This window comes from Anser brachyrhynchus, assembly GCF_964034855.1.
Source record: "Anser brachyrhynchus genome assembly, chromosome: 6".
NCBI classification, from domain to species: Eukaryota; Metazoa; Chordata; class Aves; order Anseriformes; family Anatidae; genus Anser; species Anser brachyrhynchus.
This window is the reverse complement of record NC_137700.1, coordinates 18899678-18927661: the sequence shown is the minus strand read 5'-3', so window position 1 is coordinate 18927661 and position 27984 is coordinate 18899678. Positions and strand designations below refer to the sequence as shown.

The following is a 27984-nucleotide window of genomic DNA, read 5'->3' as shown; positions in this document are numbered from 1 at the left end:
AGCTTCTTCCAGCTGCTTTGTTTCTCCAAGGTACAAGTGCACCTTTATAATACATTATTATGCATCCAGATGTAGCATTTTTATTGAAAACATACTCTTTTCAGTATTGCATCTGGTGACAGAAACACCTAAAACGGAATTTTGACAAGAGTGTTGTTTTTGTTTTCCATGGCTATTTAAATTGCTAGGATTTAATTTCCTATAGTAAAATTGAAATTTAATGTGATATTTGGTGTCTTTTGGCTTTTTTATTTCTTTTTTCTTTAACTTTGTTTTTTTTTTTAGCCTTTGGTAAAAATGGGTGAATTAGTTGAAGATTATAGATATGTCTAAATGGAAAATGTGGTATGTGATAAGATTATATTACTATTAGCAGTGTGTTCATTGTGCAGAATTTGCTGCTTTCTCAGATAAAGATCATTCCCTGTGAAAGCAATTGTTGTTTTACCAAAGTAAGAAACAGCAGAGTAAGGTTTCTGCGTTTCACAGGAAATCAGATTATGCTATATCATTTAAAAATTCTCCATGGGGAAAATAATTATTTCTTAAGATCCCTATAGGGCATATCAGTTAGAATTCGGAAAGTGGAAATTTGCATGCAGAAATCCCTTATGTTCATAACTCTGTAGAGTAAAAAAAAAATAGGGTTTTACTCTTATGTGCTATTAAAAACATGTTACCTGAAGGGAACCACATGCTTTGGATTAAAATCTAAAAAGGTTGAATGCAAAACAAACAAAAAACACACACAAAAACCAAAACGCACAGAAAATGGTGTAGAATCTTTGGACTTCTGCAGATTGGAGCATTAAAATAGCACCGGTGAAAAGGTAGGTAGAAAATTGGAAAGCCCTGGAGGAAACCCTTCTAATTGTTAAATTCATATTGCTTATGTTCTATTAATTATACTGTACTGTACTGAAAACGTAGAGGGTTGGTTCTGAACTCTGATGACCTTTTTTAATCAAGTGAGATTATTAGCAAATATTTTGACTGTTCAATAAATAAAATAAGCAAAGAAAATCTGTTAGAGGAGATATGAAACAATGTTCATGAAATTGCGTGAATACTTCATGAGGAATGAATGTCAAAAATATTTAATTTTTTATCAATAATAGAATGAAGAGAGAAAGAGCTGCTTGCATGTTTTAGTGAAGGAAAAATAATTTCTGTTCATGTTAATAGCTTTTGGTGGAAGCATTGTCTTGAGCGTTGTCAGGTAGGTAAAATCTAAAATGTCACTGTTTTTCTATGTTGGAATCCATATTGCTTTCCTGGTGTGGAAGCAAAATAATGATCTCATCAAGTCTATGAGAAAGATAAGGAAAAGAATCCACAAAAGCAAACAGTATTGTTGAGCATCAAGGGTGCAAATCTGTAAAAGAGTTATTTCATAATCTAGAATTTGGGTTTGTTCCCCTCATGTTTGACTTTAGTGATACGTTGGAAGAAGTGTCTGGTTCCTTGTACTGTTAGTCTTATGGAGTAGGTCAGGATACCTGATAGAGGGTAAACCTGTCAGAGAGTTGGAAAAACTCCCTAAATGTAGGACAGTAGAGATTAACAGACACAATGGTTCCAATTTTTCAGTCTAAATTACTCTAGAAATTTATATTTCCCTCAAATTCAGACTGTGATAAGCTTTCATGTGACTCAGCAAGTACACTAGTTTCACAGTATGTGAGTATATAAAGAGCAGCTAGCAAAGAGCAGGCAAGCTACATCTATTTCCTTTTTAGTGCTTTCTATTGTTTTTTTTTTTAATGTGTTTATGAGATGCAATTATAAGGTGAGACATCATCTGCACCTTCTGAAAAGTAGGCAGAAGATGGAGGTTGATCACAGCTGAACTCCTTTGCTGCTTAACAAAACAATATCCACTTGATTAATTCTGTAAAACACAGTTGTTAAGCAGTTGTTAAGATGTAAGGGGGGTGGGGAGGGGACTGCATCTGCAGCCATAGGATCTCCTTGGATACACCTTTTTGCATTAAAAAACTTGTTGTGGTGTGTGGAGCAAAAAAAAAAAAATTACTCTGGATGCCAACAAACCATCTTTTATCTGTAATCACAAGTCCACAGTCAGTGACCAACCTTTTGCATTTGAAGAGTATGTTTTCTGTCAGTGGTTTAGGGAGCTCTGCTGAGGGATCAGCTTGAGGAGTAAGCCTGCCTTCTGCAGCAGGCTCTGAAGGAGGGAGAGGGTAGTGAGAAGAAAACAATTGGTCAGATCTTTGGTGAAGCTGAAAGCTTTAGATCCCTGATTTAACCTGAGATATGGGACGGTGGTGAGGGAGATGAGAGAAGCAAGATAAAACAGTATCCAAGTTAGGTGAAGTTGTGCTGCTTCTCTCTGAAACTCATGTCAGTCAGAAGCACACATAGTGGAGGTGCTGTGATGCACATAGTGACATTTGATACTGACATTTTACTTCTTGAAGGAAAGAAAGCCAGTGAGAACCTACAGTGTTAATTCAAACAGATCTCGAGTGTATCTTTTTGAGTGGATGAGTGACCTTGAACTGAAACTTGGACCAGATGTTTGTAATTGGAGATCAGAAGTGGCCAGGGTCTTGAGAGAGCAGCTGAGAAGAGCTTCAGTATTTCAGAGGGCTCTGGTTAGAGCCTTTTTATTAGAATAATTAAGGATCCCTAGGGAGATTTAAGAGCAGAAAGATTTTGGAAAAAGGGTACCCAAAAAGGTAAATAGTAGTTTTACTTCCTTTGAAGATGAACTTGTGCAGATTCAGATCTTGCTAGAGTTTGCTTGCTGCTGGTTACCGAAACACAATTGGCATAGGGGAATTAGTTCTTCAGTGAGCCACGTCCGTTCTGGTATATGCATGCAAGGAAGCAAAAGGCAGGAAAATTACATCAATGTTTATGGTTCAGTATCTTTATTTGGTGATGAGTAATCACTCCTGTATAACATTATTCTCAGCTATTAAAAAAAAAAAAAAGGCAGGGTACACACAAGTATAACTAGAACCTCAGATCTTAGATATTTTTCTTGAGTTCTGTTTCTCTCTTAAGTATTGAGAGATAGATGGAAACCCCTTGGCTATAAAGCTGTTAGGTGAGAAGGAAATTTGGGTAACTAGAAATGCATTAGAGATAGAGCTCCTCTTTGTGTTAAAAGGAGAAAAGAAACTGTTTATGTTGTTCTTAATGTTATTTAAAGGGGAACTCAAATCATGCGATTTCACTCATGAACTCTTCCACTACTTCATGAGGGATCTAACAGAGAAAAATGTACCAACTCTTTGTCACAGGTTAGGTAGGAATCAGGGAATTTTGGTACACTACTGGTGGGTAAGGGATGACTTGGAAATTTCCACTGTTTCTTTTGATACATGTGTTTTATGCTCTGAAATTTAGACTAAATTTTTTTCACTCTGAAAACTCTCAGGGAGAAAAGATAAATGATCTGGTCATAATTTTTTTTTTTTTGCTTCCCTGAAAACAGCCCTGTTAGTATCCTGCTCTATATCATGCTGATTACTTCTTTGGTTTGCAGTGGATTAGGACCTTTTCTAGGTACCCGGCTTGTCTGGGTTTATTTTACTATGACATTTCTTTCTGTATGAAATTCAGTGGAGAAATTCAATAAACGCAGAACTGCTACTTTTTAAGTGAGGACCCTCCCCATTCCCACAGAAAAAATCGAGATACATTAGCCAAGATTAATCAATGTACACGAAAGCATCTGATAAGCATCCTATTTGAGTGCAGTTTTCATTGTAAAATTTCATCCTTTCCACAGTCCAAATCAAAATGCTTATTTCTGGGCAGGTGCCCACTGTCTTTTAAGTAATTGTTTGGGTAATGCTATTTAACACAATATATTGAAGTAAAGTCACAAAGCAAATTCTACTCTTTGTAAATTCTTAATAAAATGGCAGAGTTCAAAAATGGATCTTAGACATGGCAAGGTTCCAAAGTCTTGATGATAACCATCTCTGAAAACAAAGCTACAGCTCTTATGCAAGCCTGCTGGTCGTGCTCTGGAACAGATGATGTTCAAGTATGCTATGTTTTGACCTGTGCTACCATAGTACTGATCTCTAACATTTAAAGTGTATATCATATAGGGTTTGTTGTTGCAGTTTGTATTTTTATACTTGCTTTTCTTTCCCCTCCTACAATACTTATATATATGTATATATTATATATATATACACACGCTAATGAAAAGAGCGTAACACTTAACACATTTGTGGAAGACACAGCTTGAATTCTTGGTGCTGTCTTTCCTTGCTGCTTCAAACTTCATATGCTGTTAGTTATTTTTAATGTAGTTCTGTATGTGACTATTAAAATACCACTGAAGATAGAAGCTGCATTTTTGGCTATGTGAATTTGTGAATAAATCACTGTGAAAGTTCAAGTAACATGGAGAGCTATTGTAAGTGGGTGCTATTGAAAGGCATTTAGATACAACTATTATGAGGCATAGGCAACATGGGTTCTTGAAGGTAAAGTCCTGTCTTAGGACTTAGGTCTATGATAACGTCACTTGTTTATTGGATGAAGGGAAGGCAGTGGATATAGTCTTTCTGGATTTTAGTAGGGGCTTTGATACTGTGCCTCACAGTATCCTTCTGGACAAATTGTCCAACTGTGAGATGAACAGGTACATACTGTGCTGGATGTTGAACTGGCTTGATGTTAGAGCTCAGAGGGTTGTAGTGAGTGGCTCTACATCTGGGTGGTGGCCAGTCACTAGTGATGTTCCCCAGAGCTCCAACCTAGAGTCAGTTCTTTTAAACATAAGTTATCTGGATGGAGGAGTTGAATGCATCCTCAGCAATTTTGCTGATAATACTGAACTGGAAGGTGCTGTCATCTCCCTGAAGGGTCAAGAAACGCTGCAAAGGGATTGAGATAGATTGGAACACAGTGCAGTCAGTAATGGCATGAAGTTCAACAAAGCAAAATGCCAGATTCTGCACTTGGGATGGAGTAATGCTGGGCACAGGTACAGTCTGGGAGACAAGTGGCTGGAGAACAGTCCTGTGGAGAGTGATCTGGGGGTGCTGGTCAGTAGCAGGCTCAACATGAGCCAGTAGCATGCCCTTGTAGCCAAGAGGGCAAAACACATTTTGGGGTGCATTAAACATAGCATAGCCAGCTGGTCAAAAGAGGGGATTCTCCCGCTATATTTAGCATTGTTGTGGCCTCACCTTGGATATTCCGTGCAGTTATGCGCTCCACAACATACAAAGGGTCCTTGAAAGCATCCAGAGGAGGGCAACAAAGCTGGTAAAAGGACTGGAAGGCATGTCCTATGAGGAGAGGCTGAGGCCACTCGGGTTGTCTAGCCTGGAGTAAAGGAGGCTGAGAGGTGACCTCGTTGCTCTCTGCTACTTCCTGAGGAGGGGAAGTGCAGAGGGAGGTGCTGGTTTCAGCTCCCTGGTCACAGGCAGCAGGATGTGTGAGAATGGCACAAAGCTGTGCTGAGGGGTGTGTGTCTGTGTGTCAGACTGGATTTGAGGGAAAATCTCTTTACCATGACAGTGATCGCACGGATTTCCTAGCGAGGTGGTTGATGCCTTGTGCTTCTCAGTGCTCAAGAGGCACTTGGACAATGCCCTTTAGAAAATGCTTTAACCTTTTGTTAGCCTTGAAGTGCTGAGGCAAGTTGGACTAGACGGTCTCTGAATTTTCTTTCCAACTGAACCATTCTGTTCTGTCAGGGTAAGCAAGGTGTAGAGCTGATCCGTGGAACATATTTATACATGTTAGGTTTCCAAGCCATTCAAATACAGATCTGGGAGCACTGTCTTCAACATTTTTTGTTTGTTTGGCTTGTCCCAGCATAATATATGTTTTTCAGTGTTATCTTGACTGCCCGGAACTTACTGTATGCAGTATTTGGAGATTACAGAACTGCTTCTTTACTGACACATGCATCTGCAGTAAGGAGAATGTAAAAAATGGGAAGACTCCATGAGAAACCAGTCCTTGCAGCCCTTTTCTATTTGAAGTTTAGTAATTTCAGCACTGTTGTAGTGATACTTTCTTTCCTGTCTCTCAGCCAGACAACCCTAAACCTGTTGTGTTGTGTAATCATAACTTGTTTGTGATTCCTATATATTTTGCTCAAGCTTTAAATGTGAATGTTCTATAAATATATTTTCTCAAAATCAAACATCTCATCAGTGTTTTTTCCCTTATAGAAACCAATGGGGGAATTTAGTCTTTTCCTTTGAGCTGTGTTTTGATTTACACTTAAAATGTTTAGCTCTTCTGGGCTGATCCAGATAGATGGATATGATTTGCTTCTGTATTATTATTTGTAAAATATTTACTTATGCAACAAACTTGAAAATTTTCCCTCACAAAAATGAGACTTCATAGTTAACAAGTGGGCAGTATACTTCAGATGTGTTAGATTTTTCAGATACTGAAATTTACTTATGATGCTATGGATTTTTGAAACTAACAATCTATATTTCCTATAGGTTCACTTTTTCATCAGGGAAAATCAATCATCCATTTTGTTCTTTGTTTTGGTACATAAAATGGTGGAAGCATACACTGAAGAAGTTTTTTATTAGTGTCATAAAAACAGTTCTACAATATCACTTTAATAGCCACAGTTGTTTCATCATCCTGGTGGAACAGGCTGTGTGGCATCTCCTTTTACCTGTCTTAATGCCATTTTCTACGCATAGAGCAGTCTTGTGCAAGGGCAGAAGTAATGGGGGGAACATGGTAAATCAGTGAGTTCTCTACCATCTGCTTTCAAAGAGATAAAACAGATGTTAGTATCTCTAACAGTGTCAGACATCTTTTTAAGTACCTTCTGCAGTCTTTGAATTGAGAGATTAATTAAAAGTACATATCATGCCTTAATAATATTTCTAAAATCAAAGCAAAGATGTTTTGGTGAAGCAATATATTTTGCTTTTAGCTTTTTACCATGTTATCAAAGGTCATGTACAATGATGCTGAAGTTAATGAAGAAATTCTCATTAACCTTAATAGCTATCATAGTCTGCTTGAATGTTCCTATATTTAATTCCTTCTCTTACACCTTTGTTCCACAAGCAGTTTAATCTGTCATACATCATCAGTGCTGCTAGAGATTCGGTCTCTCTTCCTACTCTCAAGCTGTGATTTCTGCCTCTTTCCCTTGTGACTAAAGTAGCAATTGTAAGTATTCAGCCATATGTATCAGGAAATTGATGCCACTGAGAATTAACTTCAGAAGCAAGCAAGGAGGTTAGTTTTCATTCAAGTCAGTTGTCTGATATGGTTTGCTGTATGGATGTATGAGCACTCCGTACCGGCTCAAGCGAAAGAATGAGAAAAAAGCCTAAACAAGGAGAGGGCCACTGCCTTCAGTGGCAGTACAGACTAGTGCTGGGTTGAGCTGATAACGAAACACCTTTGGTTTTAGAATTTTGGTGTTTGTTACCAGTATCACAAAATATCTGTCACCAGCTACTATGAGACATTGTGTGGAAGAAGTTTTTACTCCAGTCCTCAAGTATCATATGTGATCCTGTTTCACATGGATGATCCTTTGTACCGTCAGAACACTGATGTGCTGTGCAGCCTGTGGCAAGCTGCAGAAAAGGAACATGTACAAGAACAGCCATGCTCTAGAGTTTTCCAGTCTGACCATCTGACAAGGACCGAAAATGAGAAAAGAGGAAAACCTTCCTCATTTCCTCTAGCTTCGTTTATTGGCATTAATAGCTGTAGGCTGTTACCTTTTCCTGTTTGTGGAGAATGAAGTCCGTTGTTGTAAAAAGATAGTAGGGCTTGTGGCATTTTTAATTGGTTGGGATACTATAGAATCCTAATGCTGTGGGCCAGCAAAATGTATTGGAATGCCTAGTGCTTAATGCTCTAATGCAAATAGAATTAGCTGGTTGTTAGTTTTGGCTCTAACTTTTCCAATAATAAGTTTGAAGGAAAATAAAAAGTAAACTATGACTCTTAGGTTCCTATGAAAGTCTCATGTTCATTGCAACTGCTTGGCTATTTTATGATAGTACTTGGAGAGAGAATCATTAACTATGCAATGCCTTGAGGTTTTCTGTCTTAGCTTTCATCTTCCAGCATCTGTTGTGTAAGAATAGAATCCTCAGCAAATTCTCAGTTCATAATACTCAAAAAGTACCAACTATACATGCTGAGTGGCCTCATCTTCCTTAGCAGAAGTTGTTGTGTTTTATCCTCTCTTCTGCTTGCCCCACCTGAGGTTACTGCAAGTATTGGAAAGACAGAAGAATAATGGAGTTTTTAAAATTGTTGGAAGGCATTTGTTGTAGATGCATACTGTGCAAAAAGTCTATGAATGTTCTGTAAAAGATATATTTTTCCCTGTGCCTTTACAACTTGAAAGCCTTCTTCCTGGAAAGGTACTTCTTTTCTTTCTTCAACTTCATCATTTCTCGTGATAATTTTTCCTGAGATGCCACATTTTCTTTCTGACAGTTCTGCAGCAGAATGCTAGGGAAGGAAAGAAAGGCAGTAAAACGTCATTGTTAGAGACTTGTAATAAAGAACTACTGAGTCTGTGGAGGAGGGTGGTCATACACTAGGAAAGTTCATAGTAGTACAAGACAACAAAACAATACTTCTGTTAACAGCTTTATTTTTGCATGGATTTTGGAAGAGAGGGGAAGACAGCAATGAAGAGCTGAGAATATGAATAGCTATTGCATGAAGTATTATATAAATAGCACAGATGGGAACATTTTCCTCTTGTTGAAGCAAGAAGCTGAAATCACAATGTTCATGTATGGTTTCATCTGACATTGTTTCATGGCATTGGGCTTATTATTGCGATCAGCTGCTTCCCTAGTTTTGGGATGCTTTTTGGCTGGACTGTTGGATGTCTGATGGGGATCCTCATGGGTGCTTCAGCACCCTGGAGGCAGCTGGTGATGTAGATGGCAGGGAAAAGATGCAAGCACCAAGTCTGGTGCAGCAGTGGGGATGCTGGCGTTTGGCAAGGTTCAGACAACAGCAGCTGTCTGTGAGGAAACCTACAAAACCATTATTCTTTATGGCTTTTCTGGTGGTTTTCATTATCATTATTATTACTACTAATTCTTTTTAAAGTTTCTCACATCTGTTAGTACTGCAATTTAAAATAGGGGTAGAAATAGGAAGTGAATGAGGTAGAGGCAAGTTCAGTATATCTGTAGCATGGATAGGGTGAGGCTATACTGTCTGCCTTCTGGCATGTGTATAAGACCCCCATAAAGTTGCAGCTAAGGAATAAGCTTTTGGCGTTTTCTAGTGTCTTCTGTACAAGCTTGCAAAGCAAAAAAGGGTCAGGAAAATGTTCTTTTTCTTTTCTACGTGCCCACCTTCTACCTCTATTGGGGTAGACTTCCACCTCTATCAGGGGTACAGGGGTAGACTTCAGTGAATTTTGAGAATTCTAGAACATCTCCCAAGGAAGTGTCTGGCCTGGAGAAATGTGGTGAGGTAAATCTTACAGAGTTGGCCAATTCGCATTTCTGATGAGCTTCCAAGTTTTTAAAATGTGGTTTTAAATGTTTCCTGTAGAAGAAGAGCATCAACTTGAAGGCAGCAGATGAATACCCTTCTTGTGTTCTAATCACTTCTTCCTGGAAACCAAAATGTTAAAATGTCATTAAAAAAGAAGAAGAGAGTTAACTTGATTTGCAAGTGGCTTTGTATGTGCTACAATACTGGAATGACAAACTCCAAGTATTTGTGACAATTTGACAATCTGCTACACAAACTAAGAAAAGGCAGTCTAAAAAACAGAGAAACTACACACCCAAACGTAAATGCTGAATACTTACCTTCATTTTCAGTTCTTTAGTACTTCTGCAACATTTTAAACTGAAATAATGAGAGTGCCTCTTTTTAATACTAATTTTTATTTCTTGTCTCAATTTTATGTTAGGGTCTCTGTTAAATCCCTGAAGTGTTAAAGATAACTTTTACTCTCTTTGCTGTGGAAGGTTTACATATGCATTCAGGAAGATGTGTGTGGGACCTGTATCAAGGCTGGACATAGTTTGGTATGGGGTTAGGGAAGCTTTAGAGGATTTTTTTTTTTTTTCTTTTTTTCCTCATGATTGCCCCACACCTCTCAGCAGTACTAGGTGATTCTTGGAGTTATGCTTCTGAGTTAAGTTACACAAATTGTTTTTAAAAGGTACATGAACATTTATCCTAGTGTAATGAAAACATACTTCTTTGTATCACTGTCAACCACTTTTCAGATGTCAGGAGATAGATATATGCAGGAATCTATTTAATTTCTAGCCTGGAGCATTGGATAAATATTGTTCATAGTATTGTGGCTTCCCCCTCGCCCCACAGTTCTCTTTGTTATTGAGGGAATTCTTTACCTGTGTGTTTGCAACTCATTCACAGGCCTCCTAGCCAGTAGCTTGTAATAACCATGTAGAAATTAAATCTGCCCATAACAGCTAGTCCCAAGAAGACCTTTGCTAAATTTGAACAGTACGTTAATACATACAAAATTTGTTCTGTGGCCTTTTCTCAGAGCTTAATTAAAGTTAACTAATACCATCAGAAGTTAATCATTATGTAACCTCTAAAACTCACTGTCAGTCAACTTTGTCACTACCAAAACAAATGCCTTCAATGCTATCCCTTCTTCTGCTTCAAATAATCTGAAAGGAGGAAGAAACAGTTAATTAAATGCTAGTTCTACCAAAATAGAGCTTGCAAATGAAACTTCTGATATGTTATACATCCTAGATATTTTAACCCTTCATTTAGTACTGTAGAGATTGCTGTATTTTTTTTTATTACATCATTATTTTTTACTGGAATTTTTGAATATATAACTCCAAGAACAGGTGTCTTAATCTTTTCTGAATATAATGAAAAATCTCATGGTTGATATCCTGTCATGCCGTCTCTACACCTAACTCCTCCTAACTGTTGGCACTTGATAATGCTATTGAGATTATATAAAGTTTTTCAGGATACAGTGAGAGAGTAGTATGCTGTGGATGGGACTTGCCCTGTTTACAGAAGCTGAGGGAAGTTTCATGTGGAAGTACAGTCTTGCTTTGTCAGTGATCTGTGAATTTTTGATGTAATGATTAAAAGATCTTCTCTAACTTTACATTTACATTTTCTTTTATTTAGTTTCATTGGGGGTAGATTGCACTTCTAAAATTCACTCAAAAATTAGAGTGGATTTTATTAATAAATACACATAAGAAGTAATTCCTAATGCATTATCAACATAATCTCAATTTTATGTAATATTGACTGAAATACATTTTGTGATTAAATATTTTATGTACAGGATACTCAGCTTTTAAAGTTTTAGGAGCTTTTCAAATGTTGTTATTTTAATGGCTTTTTATGGCAGATGTGAAATCAATAATTCCATATCCTTAAGCTGTGGTTTTTTTTTTTTTTTTTAACGTAGTGATTTTTTTTGTGTTTAGGTATTTCTTTGGGTTTGGGGTTAGTGGTAGATATTGAGACATTCTTAAGAGTTGTGGATGTCTGGATATTCACACTCCCTCACAGTGTTGAAAGAAATACTAGGAAGAGCTTGACAAAATTCTGCACAAAGTTCTGGTGAAAGAACAAAGCTAGCAGACTGCTGACATGTTTCTGTGGTTTTGTTAGTAGTCCTTGTTTTGGGAAATACTTTTTCATGATGTTGCTGCAGTATGTGTTGGGTATAATCTCCTTATACTTCTGTTACATTTCCTAGAGTGTATCCCTGAGAAGTGAGTGGCTCTTGCCCGAGAAACAGTCAATCTTCATCACAAATAGAATACTATATAATCACTTTTTAACATTCAAGTTGGAAGGGACCTTAAAGATATCTGCAGCACAGCCTTCTACTCAAAGCAAGTTCACCAGTGAATACAAACTGGCTTTCTCAAAATTTTGTCCAGTCACATCTCAAAAATCTTGAAGGACACAGACTTTACAAACTCCATGGGCCCACTGTTCCTGTGCTTGATTGACTTTGGTGTGGAAATGTTTATGCATTTATACTGTTGTATAGGTAGTCCTTAACTTTTCTATGTATTTATCCACACCTTTCCTTTAGAGATGAACACCTCAACCATTCATAACAAATGAAACGCCATCCTTCTAAAGATGAGGATGAAGTAGTCAATCATATGATAGTTAGGATTGAAAAGCAAAGTTTTGCTTTGCTTTGAATTTGTGATCCTGATGTTAGTCTGTTTTACGTGTTAGTCCGTGTAAAATGTTCTCATCTTGTTTACTGCTCAATAGGGGTAAAGTTAGTAAAGCATGGCCCGTGGGGAAAAGAAAATGAGGGATAGCATGCAAAACAACCAGGAAGGTAATTTCACTGTCAGAAGGCCATTTTTATGGCGACTGCAGTCTAAAATTTTTGTTAAGTGTGAATTGAAGTTTTAGATAGAAAAGACTTTCCTTTCAGAAACACATTTCTGAAGTTCTTGTTTTTAATATAGTGGCTGCTTTTGAGATGTTGCATATAGTTGGAGAATCTACTGCATAGAGAAAAGGGAGTTAATTCGCGGGGTACTTTTTAAGGGCAATAGAATAATGGCTATCAACTTGAGTTTGTTAGTGCATCAGATGAATCATGTTCATCTTTGTAACAACTTTCTATATATGCAGGATAGTATGAATTACCAATGGCTTAAAAATGTATGGGTGATAGAAGGGCTGTCTGCAGATGTTGTCAACAGTGGAATAAATGAAAAGGATGTCTGAAAACTTGGATATAATTAAAGGGGGCTTAAATACAGTATCGCCTCCCATACATGGTTACACTTAGGTTGAAATTACATATGGACTTCTAAGGTATTACTAAGCTCCAGAGTAAGCAAAATAATTTGAGGACATTTATTCTCAAACAAAGCTATGTGTTACTAATTTGGCTAGGTTCTAAACCATGTGATCCTGGTGTAAGTTAATTCAACTTCAGCTCTTTCAACTTCACAGTACTAGCATACACTAGGGCAGAATTAGACCATTTTTTTTTTTTTCTTGGAGGTAAATTTCTGTAGCATAGTTGAGAAGTATTAGATTGAATTTGGCTCAGCTCTTACTCTGTCAAGTTGATGGGTCTGCCCACTTATTTAATTTTGTCAGAAGAATTTCTTTTTTTCTTCTGCTGTAATATCTGTCATTTCAGACCTTTTCCCTTGCTCCTTTTTTAAGTTAAATCGGTAGGCTTTTTTTGGTAATGTTACTGCAGCCCTATGCACCTTCTATTATTCTGTTGTCTTCTTTTGCCTTGCCTTTAGCTGAATGACTTGTCCTCAAATTAATGGCCAGTCTTGCTGAATATTGCTTCTTCTCATTGTGTCATAGGATTAGATGTCTGTTAGGTTCCATTTTTTTCTTTCTAAAATACAGGAGTAACTGTCCCATACTCTGAGGCTACCCTAATGAACACTTGCCCAGGTTTTTTCATGGTAACTCATTATGCCCAGGGGTAGCTCACTGAAAGATCTTCTATATCCTGTGCATGTCTTAAATCTCAGTTTAGGTTATCTGTGTTTTTATATAGTAATCAGCTGTTTAGAAGCTAGTTAGTAGGAGGTACGTAGGATTGTCTTATGATTGTTATCACCTTGCTCTATCCTCGGGTTTCCTTTCCCTTGGGTAATCTGTTATTGTTCCTTTAACTTATTGAGACTGGCTTTGATTTAATGAAGTGTGTAGAGAGTATGCTTTATCCTGTGCTGGATGAGGACATCTGTATGTACTGCAGTACAAGTAACGAGAATAAATGCTGTCCTCAGCTAACTTGTGCTTAGGAGTGCAAGGAGATACTTGAAAACTATTAGTTGAACTCCTGGCGATAGTCCTAAGCAGTAGAGCAGGAGGAATAACAATTTTCTGGTAATGTTTACCTGAGCTGTGGGATTTAGAGCACAGAAGTGCCATGTGTGGGACATGTGACAAAGTAATGATAGGTGATAATGACATTAGAACAACCTAAAGATGCTAAAATAGGAAAGAGAGAGGCTGTCTGTAATTGGCCAGCAACAAGTGACTACCTCAATTTAGATCAAGAAGCAGTGGTGAAGCAATGACTTTCAGATGTGTTCTGTTTTCATTGTTACTTGAGGTAATTTCAGATATTGTTTGATTTATGCCATGAATGATAATTACAGTTAGGTAGAAAGGCTGAGCTGCATGGAGCCTAAGAAATGGGCTAAAGCTTTTTAGCTTTAACTAAAAAGAAGAAGAGAGTCCTGGTGAAGCATGTACTTTTTCATTTTTTATTTTCTTTCTACAGGAAAAGAGAATTTAAAAAAATCCTTTTATTTGTGTGATCACTTGTCTGTTTCTTACACCATATTGAAATTATCCCATTGTCTAAATTATACGTGTTTCTGGTTTGTTTTTTATACACAGTATTTTGTGGCTTCTTTGCCTTTTTTGAAGTTCTAATTATATTTTGTTCTGAAAATCAAAATACTAGTATTGTTCAAGTATTTCAAAGTTGTTTTTTTTTTTAAATATACATTATATTATTTCTTCATCAAAACGGGTAAAAATTCTTGCCAAGTTTGGTTATTCTAAAACCAAGTAAAAAAGTGCAAATAATACGATTCAAAAAAAAAAAAAAAAAGAACATGAGGCTGATCTTAAAGAAGAGCATTGTATTATACTGCTTGGATGAGTTCTCATGCCTGTTAGATTTGAGGTGGATCGACCTCTACAACACAACACCAGAATGATGTATGCCCCCTTTTTCAATCATATTGGAATTGTCTTACAAAGACTCCGATGGCTACAGATTTGGAGCCTATTCACAAGTTTATACAACGGAGCTTTTCTTGGTAGGTGCTCCTGATTTAATGAATCTTGGCTGTTGGGGCAGTTCCAGATGGAATCAAGAAAGCTAATAACATGGCTGTATTTAGCCAGGTTTTAGCAACCTCACTTAGACCATGGGTCTGTTACTTTTAGATGATTCCCAGACAAAAAATCTGCTCTGTCGTGGTTATGGGAGGATTTTCCTTTCCTGTTTAAAAAAAAAATAAAAAATAAAAATCTTACAAGTATTGGTCTGAATTGTCTTACGGAATATAGGTATTGTTCATTTAATCAAAGTGGAATCAAGTCTTCTTGTAATTGGATATTGAGCACAATTTACCTTAGAAACTGTAAAGGATGCTGTAACCTGAAATAGTTAATTCAGGAATAGCTGTCTTCCTGTAGAATGTTACCAGATTGAACCTGGAACTGTAAGCTTCCTGACTGGAAACCTTAATTAATGTCTGCTGTTTGTGTTATTCAGGTAGTTGGACTAGATGATGTGAGGAATTTGTGTAGCTTTAGAGTCCATCAGTCTCAGTGTCAGAGCAAGCTCTGTACTGTTAGATGAAGATGCCTGACTGTGCTGTAATTTTTACTTTTAGTGAAGGTTTCAGGGCTTTATTTCCAGACATACTTGGAGTCCATCTGGATTGCTCAATTCACCTATTTAATAAAGTTGACTACATTATATAACAGTTCTGGTTGTTCTCCCAGGCAGTTTACCTGTTTTTTATGTTTTTCAGGATAAAAATTTTAAGGTTTTTATGGTACTGAAACAGCTTTTTATATAGTTATATCACTTTTTTTTGGCACAGCCAGTCCCCTGGTAAATCAACTGAAACAAAAACAAATAGGAGGAAAAAGACTTGATTGTATTCAACGAGAAATAGGGTTTGACTTTCAGATAGCTTATCATTTGAAGCTTGAACAGAAAAAAAATAGAAATTACTTGTGCAGTATCTGAGTCTTGATGGACCCATTTTGTAATCAAAACTGTTTAGTTACTGTGATGAATGGAAATGGGGTTAAAGTGACCTAAGAATTACTGAGGTGGAATACTGAGCTCCTAGCTGAGAAGATCGAGCATGAGAGGGAATGAACACAGCAAAGTCTCAACTTAGACAAATGTGTTAACTTTAAGAGAGTGTTGGAAGAGCTGTTGTAGGACTGAATAGAAAAGGGCTTTTGTGTATTACACTGCTGAAAGTTACTTTGCCTTTGGTATTGATGCCCAAATAAAGAACAATGAAATTACTACTTAAATGCAGCTATGGAGCATCCATCACATGTGACCAGATTTGTAGGTGGTTTTGGCTTAACAAATGCAGAGTCTATTTAATTGGGTACTAGTACTTGGTTGACCTTTGTTCCATCTTTGTAGCTCATTTCTGGGACCCTTTGGGCAGCAGACACTGATACAGTTGAACAGCTATTGTTCTCAATGCTTTATTGCTAGCACATGTTGTAGATCAGTTGTTGAGGTGCACAGAAGAGAGCAGTACTAATGTTTGCCCATTGTGCAGAAGTCTGTGTGCTGCAAAGCCTAGCTCCCCAAGGATTCCTGCTTATATTCCACACAAGCAGTGGGGAGAGCACCTGAATTAGAATCTTTTTGAAAGCTGTAGGTGTCTGGCCATCACAGTATGGATGAGCAGTCAGTTCTGAGAGCAGAGCAATAAAGGCAGGACAGATCTGCTCTTGCTATGTTACCTGAGTGGTGGTAAAGAACTGGGTAAAGATATAAAAACGAGTACTTTTCACGTAGTCTGTCTACCTGCTGTAGACTTCTAACAGAAATCAGTAACTTTTTTTTTGTTGCATTGTTTTTCTCCTCTCTAACGTTTTTTGTTTTGAGGAGAGTGAAGAGAAATTCATTTCTAGAAGACATCAGAGCATATTTTGCATAGCCCTGGAAAAGGAACTGCTTCATTTTATGGAGGAATCTTTTCTAGGGGCAGTGCCTGCGTATATTGAAGTGAGTAAGTGAAGAACAAATGGGATATCACGAAAATATGATGGGTTCTCTTCAGCATTCTTGGCCACCTCGATTAGACTGGGAATGAGATCTATTTATGTTGTTAACACTTGTTGGATTTCCCTCTGATCAGATGCATTGGAATTACTACTAAAATATATGTGTCTAATTTCATATTAAAATTTTGGTATAAGTTAATGTTTTCCTAGTGTTAAAAGCAGTTATTTTCCTCAATTGTTGAGTGAGCCTTACTGCGTTATTTTAAAAGACAAGCATTATTAAAAAACATTTCCTTTGCCAATGGAAAAACAACATTAAAGCTTCATAATTATATATAGTTGAAGAATGTTAAAATGTGTTCAGAGTCAAGTATTATATTTAAAATATTAGTATCTGTAAGTAAGATGGTGAATTAGCTTAGTTTTGAAATGAGGTAGGTGTGAGCTTTAACTGTTGCAGAAAGCAAATCTAAAGCTATTTTAATGGGGGAAAATAATAATGGTACTTACTAAAAGATTAAATTTAAGGACTTTAGTTAGACATTATAAATAAAATATGTTGGACAGTAATCTTTTTTTTTTCTGTGAACTTAAAATATCCCGAAAGTTGTGCATCAGAATCAAACTCCAGAAACCCGAACATTTTCAGAAGATTTGAGTCAGCTCTAGCTTAAACAGCATTACTTTATATAAAGTGCAGCTCTGTATTCTGAACATAACTTTCAGTGAGTGCTGTGGTTTAATATAAGCTATTTTCTAATTTTATTTTGGTATGTAACTCACTTGAGGGGTAAATGAAACCTTAAATTCTTTGTGTGCTGCTTTCAGTTCTCGGCAATCTGACACCTCAAATACTTGTGTGTCAAGAATGAGAACAGTTTGTAAAAGCCTGATGTTATTATTTAAAAGTCTGATTTTTTTTTCTAGCAGTACATGTCATTCTCATAAGTTCAAGATCATTTATTTGCATAAATAGATAATGTAGTTATGGGTAGAAGATAACTGTACTAAGTCTCGGTTTTCATGTTTTCTGCGTAAGGTCTATCTATAGATATATCCAGGCCGGATGTGGCTCGGGGCAGCCTGCTCTAGTGGTTGGCAACCCTGCCCAGAGCAGGGGGGTTGAAACTAGATGGTCTTTAAGGTCCTTTTCAACCCAGGCCGTTCTATGATTCTGTAAGTATTAAATTAGAAAACTCAGTCAAACAATTTTGAGGATGCAGTGTGCTCAGTAACAAGTAACTTCTAGATTGTCTTTATCTTACATCATATCTTTTTTCTTCCTATTCTGTATGTATTACTTTTTACCTTCATATTCACTCTTTATTTCACAAGAATCTTGCATTCTGCTACTATACGCATTTAGCAGAACATTTTTTCAGCCTTTCTTATTTTTCAATTTGTGACACTATGTTCAATTCACAAGATATTATTAAAAGCCTTTTTTGAAGTGAGAAATAGTAACTTTCTTGCTATTTTTTTTATTTAGCAGAGATCTCTATGGTCCAGGTGCTTGTTAGGTATTATTTTCACGAGTGTGCTATGAAGTTGACCGCATGTGATACATGTGGAAGTGTTAATTTTGTTATGGTGTATATATTTTGTATTGCATGTTTTTGTAAGAGAGGCTGAACAAGAGATTGGAAGACAACCTATTGATTGATGTGGCTGATGCATTACAGGCCAAATTGGGATTGTGCTCTCCCTGAAAGCATCTTGGTATGAAGCCTGCAGGCTGGGACAGCAGGCAGCTGAGGTACTGAAAGCAGAGATCTGTGACATAAGCATGGAGTGAGAAACTAGAGAAGGGAGCAAAGGGCTTGCGTATAAGGAGAGAAATGAGCTCTTGACCAAGGTTTTGTGATGCTAAAAAGATTAGTTCCACAGGAACTGTGAAGAGTGTGGAGCAATTTGTACAGTTGAGGAAGCCACTAAGAGTTCTTGGACTAGAAAACTAGGCTGTGAAGATGTAGCGATAAGTGATGGTATTAGGTTTCAAGTGTTTTTTAATTAAATTGTCTACCGAGATGATCTGAGTTTTTTTTATTGGAGAAGCTACGGAGAACTAAAACCTTGTTTGAGCTTACTGCGTAAGAACAGAAGGATACATTCTCCTGTTCGCTTTCCTTTGGCAAAAATTGGAAATGTTTGGTATCATTTGGTTTGTTTCTTCACAAGAAAAGTGTGTGTCAGTTCTAACTGAAGAGTTTGCTAGAGTCAGAAACCCCTTTGTGGAGGATTTAATATTTATTGCGGAAGTGGCAGAGTACAAAATCTTAACCATCCGTTAATTTTTAAGTGCTCACTTAATGTCTGAATTTCTCTATTCATTTTCAAGATTGTGCAGTCAGTACTTAGAGTGCTTATTGGCTAAAAGCTAAGCCTGTCCCTTGTCCCAGAGACCCACGTCCTTCCTCATTTGACTAACCTGCTTAGAACCCTGCGGTGATCTTTTCTATTTTATACTGCTCCAGATCTGCTTTAGGTATTGATCTCATTCTTTTTTATGGCCTTATCTAACCTCAGTGTGACCTATTTGCTTCTTATCCTACTGTCCCCCTGGTTCTTCTCTTGAAGACATTCCTATCAGATGTGGTGTCACATCACACTGGTCATCAGTCCCACTTATTTCCACAGAAAGAGCTGATCCCTTTCTGCTCTAATGGTGAGAGCTGCTTGTGAAGGACAAGTGTCATTTAACAGGATCTTTAGGGAATTTAGTTTCTAAAATCTGTCTGTACTCAGTATGTGGAAGGTAGAGACTAGTAAGTTGGACTGTTTTGACAGGTTACCTGCAGACAGCAGAAAAGACATTTTAGTTTCAACAGGTCTCTGAATGCCAATGTTTTTACAGAAAGAGCTGTCAGATGTTGGCTGTTCTTTGGCATGGTATTCTTTACAAGGTTCAAACATGTTTTCTCTTCTCTTTGTTCTTGGGAATGGCCAAAATGATGAATTTGAGGTCTATAAGTAACTGAAAATGGTTTCTCAGAACTGGAAATATTTCACTAAGCTTAAGGAAAATAAGCCTTTAAGGAACATGTAAAGATTGCATAGTCCACATTCTGTCCCCCTCTTTCTTTGACCAATACAAGATCAACTCTTCCATGGATTAGAGGGTTAAAGTATTCCTGATGAGGGTTTAGCTACCCTCATCTTAAAAACATTGGGTGATGGAGAGTTCGCAGTCTACCCAGACAGTCTGGTTTTGTGCATAATAATTGTCCTTTCAGTTAGGTGTTGTATTTAAACAATAAAACTTCTCCCTCATGTCCAGTGCTTCCTGACCTGTTCCTGGTGGCAGAGATTTTTGTTTTTTTTTTTTTTCCCACTTAGCACCTGTTTGAAAATTGTCCTATCTCATTTTTATACTACTGTTTATATATGCTACCAGTATAGTTATTAGTCCTTGTTATCCCAGTCCTTCCTGTAACAAATTTATGACAGACGGGTTTCCTATTAATAGGCTGGCCAAAATGGCAAAGGTAACATTCTCATATATATGGATATATTACAGTACTTTGCAAAGTTGTTTTCTGGCCTTTTCTAGGACCCAAGTGCAATTTGAACTATTTATTCCCTTTCTAGATGGCAGATGAAAACCTGAAATATACTCTACTGTGCATGTTGGCTTTGTTCTTCTGTTTTGCTCTTCTTTCTCTGCTTTTTCATACTCCGTTTATTTCTGTTTGCTGACATTATCCTGTTCTTACATTGCATGTTTTTTGTGTATAATTTTAGAATAGCAATAGGCACCCTATATTAAGAATGATGCTTGATTTTAATATATTCTTATTCTGAATTTTTACTCAGCTTCTTCTTTTTCTCATGACGTGTTGTGTTCTGGTGAAGGAAAACAATGCTTTAGAATAGGATGAATTTTCCTGTTGTACCTTGTACCTTTGAAACAGCAAACAATGAGTCGTCTGAAAGACAAAGGAAACTGAGTTTTCTACTAATTCTTAGTATTAGCAATTCCTAAAATGGTTAAACTGTTAAAATTTCTTTTTAAAAAAAGTATGAAAGTAAGCTGTTAGTTGACTGAACTTTCTGTTTCTATCTTTCATACAGAAAGAATATTACAGGCAACATTGTCTCTCAACGAAAGTGGCTTGGGCATTGAACTGAAGCTTGTTAGGGTTGCTTTTGTTCCACAGAGGTTTATATGAGGAGCTGCAGGATGTGATTTATACTGTCACAGAAATGGTATTCCTCAAGTACTACAAGTTTTGAAAACATGGTCTGAGTAGCAGTCTTGAGTCACTGGTGTTTTCCCCCTCATTTTCCTTCCTGATTTTCATGTCTGGGAATTAAAATCAGGCATTGAGAAGAAGGCCTTAGGCCTCTGTTCTGCTCTGCAGAGAAGTGTCATTAGGAACTGAAAGCTCTGTCTACTGATAGAGGAGATAAAGGAAAGGGAGAGGATATCAGTGCAGGCCCTTTCCTACTTGAGTTTGTCTATTCCTTTGTGTATGTGTAGGATTTTTTATTACTAAGTCGCTTGTGACAGCCACAGTGTACAGTTCCTTACAGATTAGAAATAAGGTCATTGTAGCAAATAATTGCCTTTTTATTGTATTGCTGAAGCACCTTTAATTGAATAGAAACCATAAGCAGTAGATTCCATCAGTGGAGGTGCTGAGAGATGTGGTAACAACATAATTGAAAAGGTGAGCTGAAGCAGTTAAAAAACTTGGTATGGTTGCATCTTTTGCATTTTAAGCATTTATTTTAATAAAGGAAGTGACTTGAAGTTCTGGTGAAACTATGTCAGTTGAGTCTAGCTTTAGCATAATGTGCTACTGCCTACTTTGAAGTATTTACTCAAAGTGCATTTTTAGTGCCAAAGGTAGTAATATAACAGAGGAAAATGATGAACACTTACCTTTATAAAAATGAACCCTAATAACCTCTTAAATTCTCAGCTTTAGCTATTTGAAAAAAAAAAAAGTCTGTGCTTGCAGAGCTTTCAGTAGAAGCAACGTACATAAATGGAGACTGAAGCCTTCAGCTGTTTGAGCAGAGTAGTTTGTTGACTTACATCAGAAGCCAGAAGCAATTGGCTATCAAATCATAAATAAATGTCTGTAGGGAGACACCTTACGTTTCCAAAGAAGTGATGCTGCAAATGAACAGTGCATGTGGGAATGTGAGCGGAGAGGTTATTATGGTAGTTTGCCTATGCCTAGGAGATAGGCACCTTTGCTGGTGTCTTTGAATAGGCCTTTCAAGGTCCCTGGTGACTCACTTGAAATGTATGCATTCTGATGAGGTATAAATGATCAACCTTTTCAACTGTGTCAGCATTGCTGTGCTGTTGTTATTTTTCAAACGTTAGAAATAAAATGATGCATGATTTTAGCAGTGCTCCAAACTGAGCTCTGCATTCATTTTGGGAGAGCTTCTCATTTCCCTGGAATTTACTATGTTTCTTCATTGCATTTTATTGGAGTAGAGAAATTTATTTACAAATTCAAATACATGTTACCTTCTACACATTCAATATTTTAACAGAATGTATTTCTAGACAATTACATTAAAATAATATAGTTCAGCAGGGAATTGGATCGTGTTTTTCACGAGACATAAATGATGCCCCTACTTTTAGGGGTGGAATCACGCCATCAAGGCAAATCTGCTGCAAGATGACACAGTTGTTAAATGCTGTTGCTGCAGGTTGTGCAGATCTGGAGTATGGATAAAATACGGTTCTGTAATACATGGTGAAGGGGCTATATTGAAGAGATGTCTGAAAAGTAGGGGAAGAATTGTATATTTAGCATAATCCATGTTATAGTTGGAAAGGCAGAAAGAGTAGTCAGTTCTAAGTCCTTAGTTGGACCTGGCTAGAGAAGTGCTTTGTCAGCTGCTTGTCACATCTATAATTTTAAAAGGCAGTGGCTTTGTTTTAAGGAGATTGTATGAAATTAGACTTTTTTTTAATGAATCTTTAGACTTACTATCAACGTGTATGGTATGACTTGTGAGCTGTATTTTTTCTTCTGTTGTTTCATAGGTAAACAACTGAAACCATAGCTGTTGATTGTGGATTTTGAGATGCTTTTGATTCTTTTTAGGAGTATTCCATAATGTCTGAGGTGCATATTTAGTGTGTGGTGTTTTTTATCAGAGATTTTTGAAACAGGGTTTGCAGCTTTAGAAAGAAGACTGATCGGACCCAGGATTTTCAGATGCTAATTGCTCAACCATTGAACAATTTTCTCCTATAGCATACACTTTTTGCATTTAATCAGAGTTAACTTGACACTTTGGCTCTTTCCTAAAATTTTTAATCCACGGGTAACATAATAGCATGTTCTTTAAGGCTATCTACATGGTGCTTTGGTGTTTATATGAAGGCAAAATTCATTGTCAAAGATGCTGAAAGTCTAAGCAATTTAGGTATCAATCTGCAAAATGGAAAGGATGCAAATACAGCTTTATTTACTTTGTACTTTTGAGCATAAATTTGCATATCTTTTTATCAAATTAAGACGGTTCTTCTGTGTACTTCACCACTAATTGGTAGTAATTCTAAGTGGTGGGGATCGTCATTATGTTTAGAAGACAATTGAACAATGTTTAAATGAAACAGTGTTTAAATATATTTTTATGTTATTATTTATAATCAAATAACACCTTTAGGATATTATGTTACAGTTTTATGAAAACAAATAGTAAATAATTTCAGTATGTTGATGGAATATTGTATGTTGGTGCTATTTTATGCAACAGATGACATACTGATATTGCAGTCTTCCTTAGTTCAGCAATTAGTGCACTTGATACTTTAGTCCAAAACAAATAGTGGTTTTTATGTGTTAGAGAACTGAAGGTAAATGGAGAGCTTTTTGCCAGGTAAAAATAGAATTATTGTATGGTTGGTTTGGGTTTTGCTGTGGTGGTGATTTTTTTGCATGTGTTTTGTTGCTGTTCTATTTTTTTTTCCCTTCCTGCAATTTGATTTTCATGATGCACATGGAGTAGTCTATTCATTTCATTTTTACACCGACTCTTTGTCTTCAGTCTCTCTCCTTTACTAGACTCTTTTTTAAAATCTTTTTTTTTTAGATCTATGATGATGATATCGGTGTTGTTGTCTTGAATGGGAGAGACTTCTTTCTAGAAGTATAGTCCCCCTAAATGGGTAGGGAATTGCCCTTAAAAAATAAGTACTTGAGATGTGGAGCAAAACACTTGCATCATGATTTTTCAACAATTGCTTCTGTTTATACTTCTCTGACTGATGATTTCTCTGACTTGCTTATATTGACTGATGAAGTGTAAATGCAGATACTTTTTTTTTGCTGCTGCCTGCCCAGTTGGTTCCAATTCTAAACTTATGATTTTCCTGTAATGAATTTTATTTTCCTGCTGGAGAGTAGGATGCTTGTTTGTTTGTCCTTGTATTTTTTGATCACTTCCGCAGTTGCTGAAGAAATCTCTTCATTGTAGTTACATACCTTTCTCCTTTTCCAGCTACCTGGTAAAGTAACAAGAAGTCTGTTCTTCCTTACCAGAGTTGTTAGTAAAAGACTTAGTCCCAGCAGTTCTATTGTGAAAGACTGTCTCTCTATGTTTCTTCATTATGACAGCATGAATGTTATTAGGAAGTTTGTAATTACTTAAATTTCACCAGCTTGGTCAAGTTCATGTGATATGTAAAAATGCCACTCATATAAAATGGTTATTTAGTTTATGATCCAGAGCAGGGTCAAGAGGATTGATACCAGCATAAAGAAACATCAGTTGTATTTAGGATGAGGAATTTCCTAGTTCTTATTCTTCAGTGTAATGACTCTATTACAGTGGCATGGTGTTAAAACTGTTTCATGAACGTATAATATCAGCACTGGGGATTAGTGTGGTATCTTGTTTGGATTCTTCATATTTTTTGTTTTATATGGTGTTTTAAACTCTCCCTTTGCTAAATAAACAATATAGTTTGATTTATGTAAAGTTTATGGATGTAACATCACTAAAAGGCTGTATTAGAAAAAGCCCTCTAGCTAATTAACAGATTGAAGTGATACCTAAAGAATTAATCACTTTATGATCTAATATTTCTATCTTATATTAGTCTCTGTTAGGAGAGATGGAATCTGTACTCTTCATGTGAGCATAGTTACTACTTCTAGGCCTAACTGATACAGAAATACCAGTCTGCTGCGTTTATAAAGATTTTGGATGTATTATGTCCCTGACGTTGATCAGGCAGCTGTTGTCCTTGCAAAGTCAACTGCTTTTACATGGTAAAGGCTGATAATATCTCATTCCGTGAAGATAATGCCATAATGGATTCCATAATATCTGCTGTTAAGAAATGTAAGTTTGAAACTGAAGTGATTATATGCAGTACCTGTATGTCCGTCCCTTATGTAAGTAAAAACTTCATTGTATTTGTATATTGCAAACTGGAATAGCATGAATTGTCTAACTGAAAGTAAAACATTGGAATTCTTGTTACCCAGTTCACTTAGAATCACGCTCCTTCTCACTTCATGAAGATAAAAAGGAAATTGGCCTAAGCAACATCTGACTGATAATCCTGTTGTGAACAGAAACAAAAGCTAAACAATTCTTTTGTTTAGAAAACTTAAGAGCTCCTCTGCAGTAGTAAGTTATGAATAAAAAATTGTTTCAGAAGACATTATTTAGTTGTTGTTTTGTTTGTTTATATGTTTTGGTACAGGTTATTAATGCTGCTTTAGCTCTTTCTGCCAGACCAAAAAGTCAAGTTGTGAAAAACAACATGGAGATGTATAGGAGTACATGGGAGAATCACATCCATGTTCTTACTGAAGCTGTGGATGATATAACGAGTATTGATGATTTTCTGGCTGTATCAGGTACGATAATTTTCAGAATCTGATTATTCTTTTATGTACTTTGAAAAGTAACTCTCCTCTGTAAAGTTTTCAACTGGAAACAAATAGAAGATTAGATCTTGTAAGGTTTTGTGAAACTGTATGTATAAAGTGTTCCAGCATGGTAGGTATTTTTAGTCTGCACAGCGTAGAACTCAGTAGAGGTGATTTGAACAAACTGTAGGGGTATGAAGCAGAACTGCTATGTTGTAGGGGTTACATTTATCCAGCCTCACAGGTTGATCCGCCTCTAACTTTTAAAATGCTCTGTGCATCTGTGAGAAGTCTTCTGTAGGAAGGAAGCATATAACAGTGTATATAAACACAGAGGAGGAGATTTCTCTGGGTGTTGTCCCCCCTATGTATCATTATTGAAAACAGTGCAGTTAAATGTTTAGTAGATCCAAAGACATAAAAAGCTGTTGTAATTTACCAGAATATCACCAATAGAAATTTTCTATGGACACTTGATAACTTGATTGATGAATTTTGAGTTCAAGGGGGAAAAGAATGGGATGCTAAATCACATAGATGTGATCTGAATAACATTGATAGATGCTTGAGCTTTTCCTTGAGCTGAGCAGGTACCAGATTTCCAAACATCCAGTGGTGTTCTAGATGTGCATATAAATTTTTGCATGCAAATAAAACCTGGTTCTACAGTAATTCTTGTGATAGACATGGGCTACTTCTTCAAGTTGATATATTTTAAAACATCTCATAAATAGAACAGATGCACTGTAGCATTTCCAGAAACTTTAAAGCTATACATATTTGTCAAGAGGAATGTAACTATAAATTTATTCACTGAAGGAGCCTTTAATATCAGTAAACTATTTATTGAAGCAAAGATTGTCTTCAACACTGAAACGGGAGAACAGCTGTTCTACTTCCTGCACTTGAAAGACCAAATTCCACACTTCTGACTTGCCTTAGTGTGTAACATGGAAAAGAATGAAAAGTTTGTGTTATCTTCATTAAATGTGGTTTAAATTTTCTTTCCTTATGGCTAGTGTGACAACTGTTTGCCTGTTCTTCTCTGGGCAAGTCCCTAGAACTTAATTCCATTTGTTAGGATTATGTGCTTTATGTAGCAGTGTAGAACATGAATAGTTCTGCAGATGTCAGTAGTTTGAAACCATGGTAAGTGGATTCAGAGCTAAGTGCATTCTGAAGTTGTTTGTTGTTAATTAAAAATGAAGGTGTACTCCTGTCAAAAACTTGGCTTGGGTATTAGTTTCTCTAAAGATGACTTGTGTATTTTCAAATACAACATCTTTACTGGGGTGGCTGGAAACAGCTGGACTGAAGTCCCCATAACTGACTTGTGAGTGGGACATGGCTACTGCAGTGCAAAAACCATAAGCAGAGATGACTGCTCAGGTCTGGATGTACAATTTGTTAGTTTTGACTCAGAGCAGCAGACTTCTCTTTGCTTTATGTTAGTCCATTGGAATACCGAACCAAGTGATTTAGGTCCAAATGTAGAAGAATTTACTGCAAAATAGTGTGAACGGATTATTTGTGGAGCTACTGTCCTTACATGCATCTCAGTACAGAAAAACAACCTGAGGTTGTTTTCAACTGTAATTTAGCCTTTAATGGAAGCCAATTATAAACCATCCTATTTCATACAGCGTCCAGGAGGTTGCAAATCTTAAATTTTTGCAAGTAATGCAAGAGTCATTAGTAAAACAAATGAACAGGTCAGTTCTCTAAATTGCTGATGAATTAATTACGTAAATCTCTTTATCCTACTATGAAATATCCTGAGTTTCAAATTTTTTCTTTAAAATTCTTTTTTCTTTAAAATTCATTGAACTAGACATTTATCTTTGACCACAAAACTGAGATTCATTTAAATAACATATTTCAGATATTTTGCAAAAATTCATTGTCTTGAAGAATAAAATTAGAAACTACATTAATGCATGGAAAAAAAAATCTCTCATTGGACAGCTACTCATTTCAGGGTTAACTCATCAATTTTTGGTCTGTTCTCTATTACTTGAGTACAATTGAATGATTTAGTGTTCGACGGTAAATAAAAGCAGAAACAGTAACTTAAGTAGCAGTGTGTAGGCCTACATATTAAGAGGTCCAAAGAACTGAGCATTCATACAGTTACTCTAGAGAGGACATGTAGAACATTTTCTGTAAGCTTTGGCAGGACGTTTCTGCACATTGTAATTCATGTCCATCTTCAAGTGTCATGTTTTCTCTTACGTGATCTGCTGAGCAGATGCTTCCTTACGGTAGTATAATTTATTTCCTTTGGGAAGATTTTTATTTTCAGCTCATGTACATAGAACTAATTATTAAGACTAATTAGAAGGAATGGTGCAAGTTACTCTCGGTATAATCATCA

The 27984-nt window shown here is 36.5% G+C and overlaps 1 protein-coding gene across 26 annotated transcripts in view; it reads left to right on the top strand.

The window, feature by feature from the left end:
* Window positions 1-27984, top strand: part of CTNNA3 (catenin alpha 3) — a 488015-nt gene that overhangs the window by 314242 nt on the left and 145789 nt on the right. For 23 of the 26 annotated variants that reach the window (XM_080597472.1, XM_080597453.1, XM_080597454.1 and 20 more), the window contains one exon: window positions 25442-25598. The exons of the other annotated variants lie outside the window; for them this stretch is intronic. In XM_080597472.1, the coding sequence (XP_080453598.1) occupies window positions 25442-25598 (157 nt within the window). The remainder of the gene's footprint in view (window positions 1-25441; window positions 25599-27984) is intronic. 26 annotated transcript variants of the gene reach the window in all.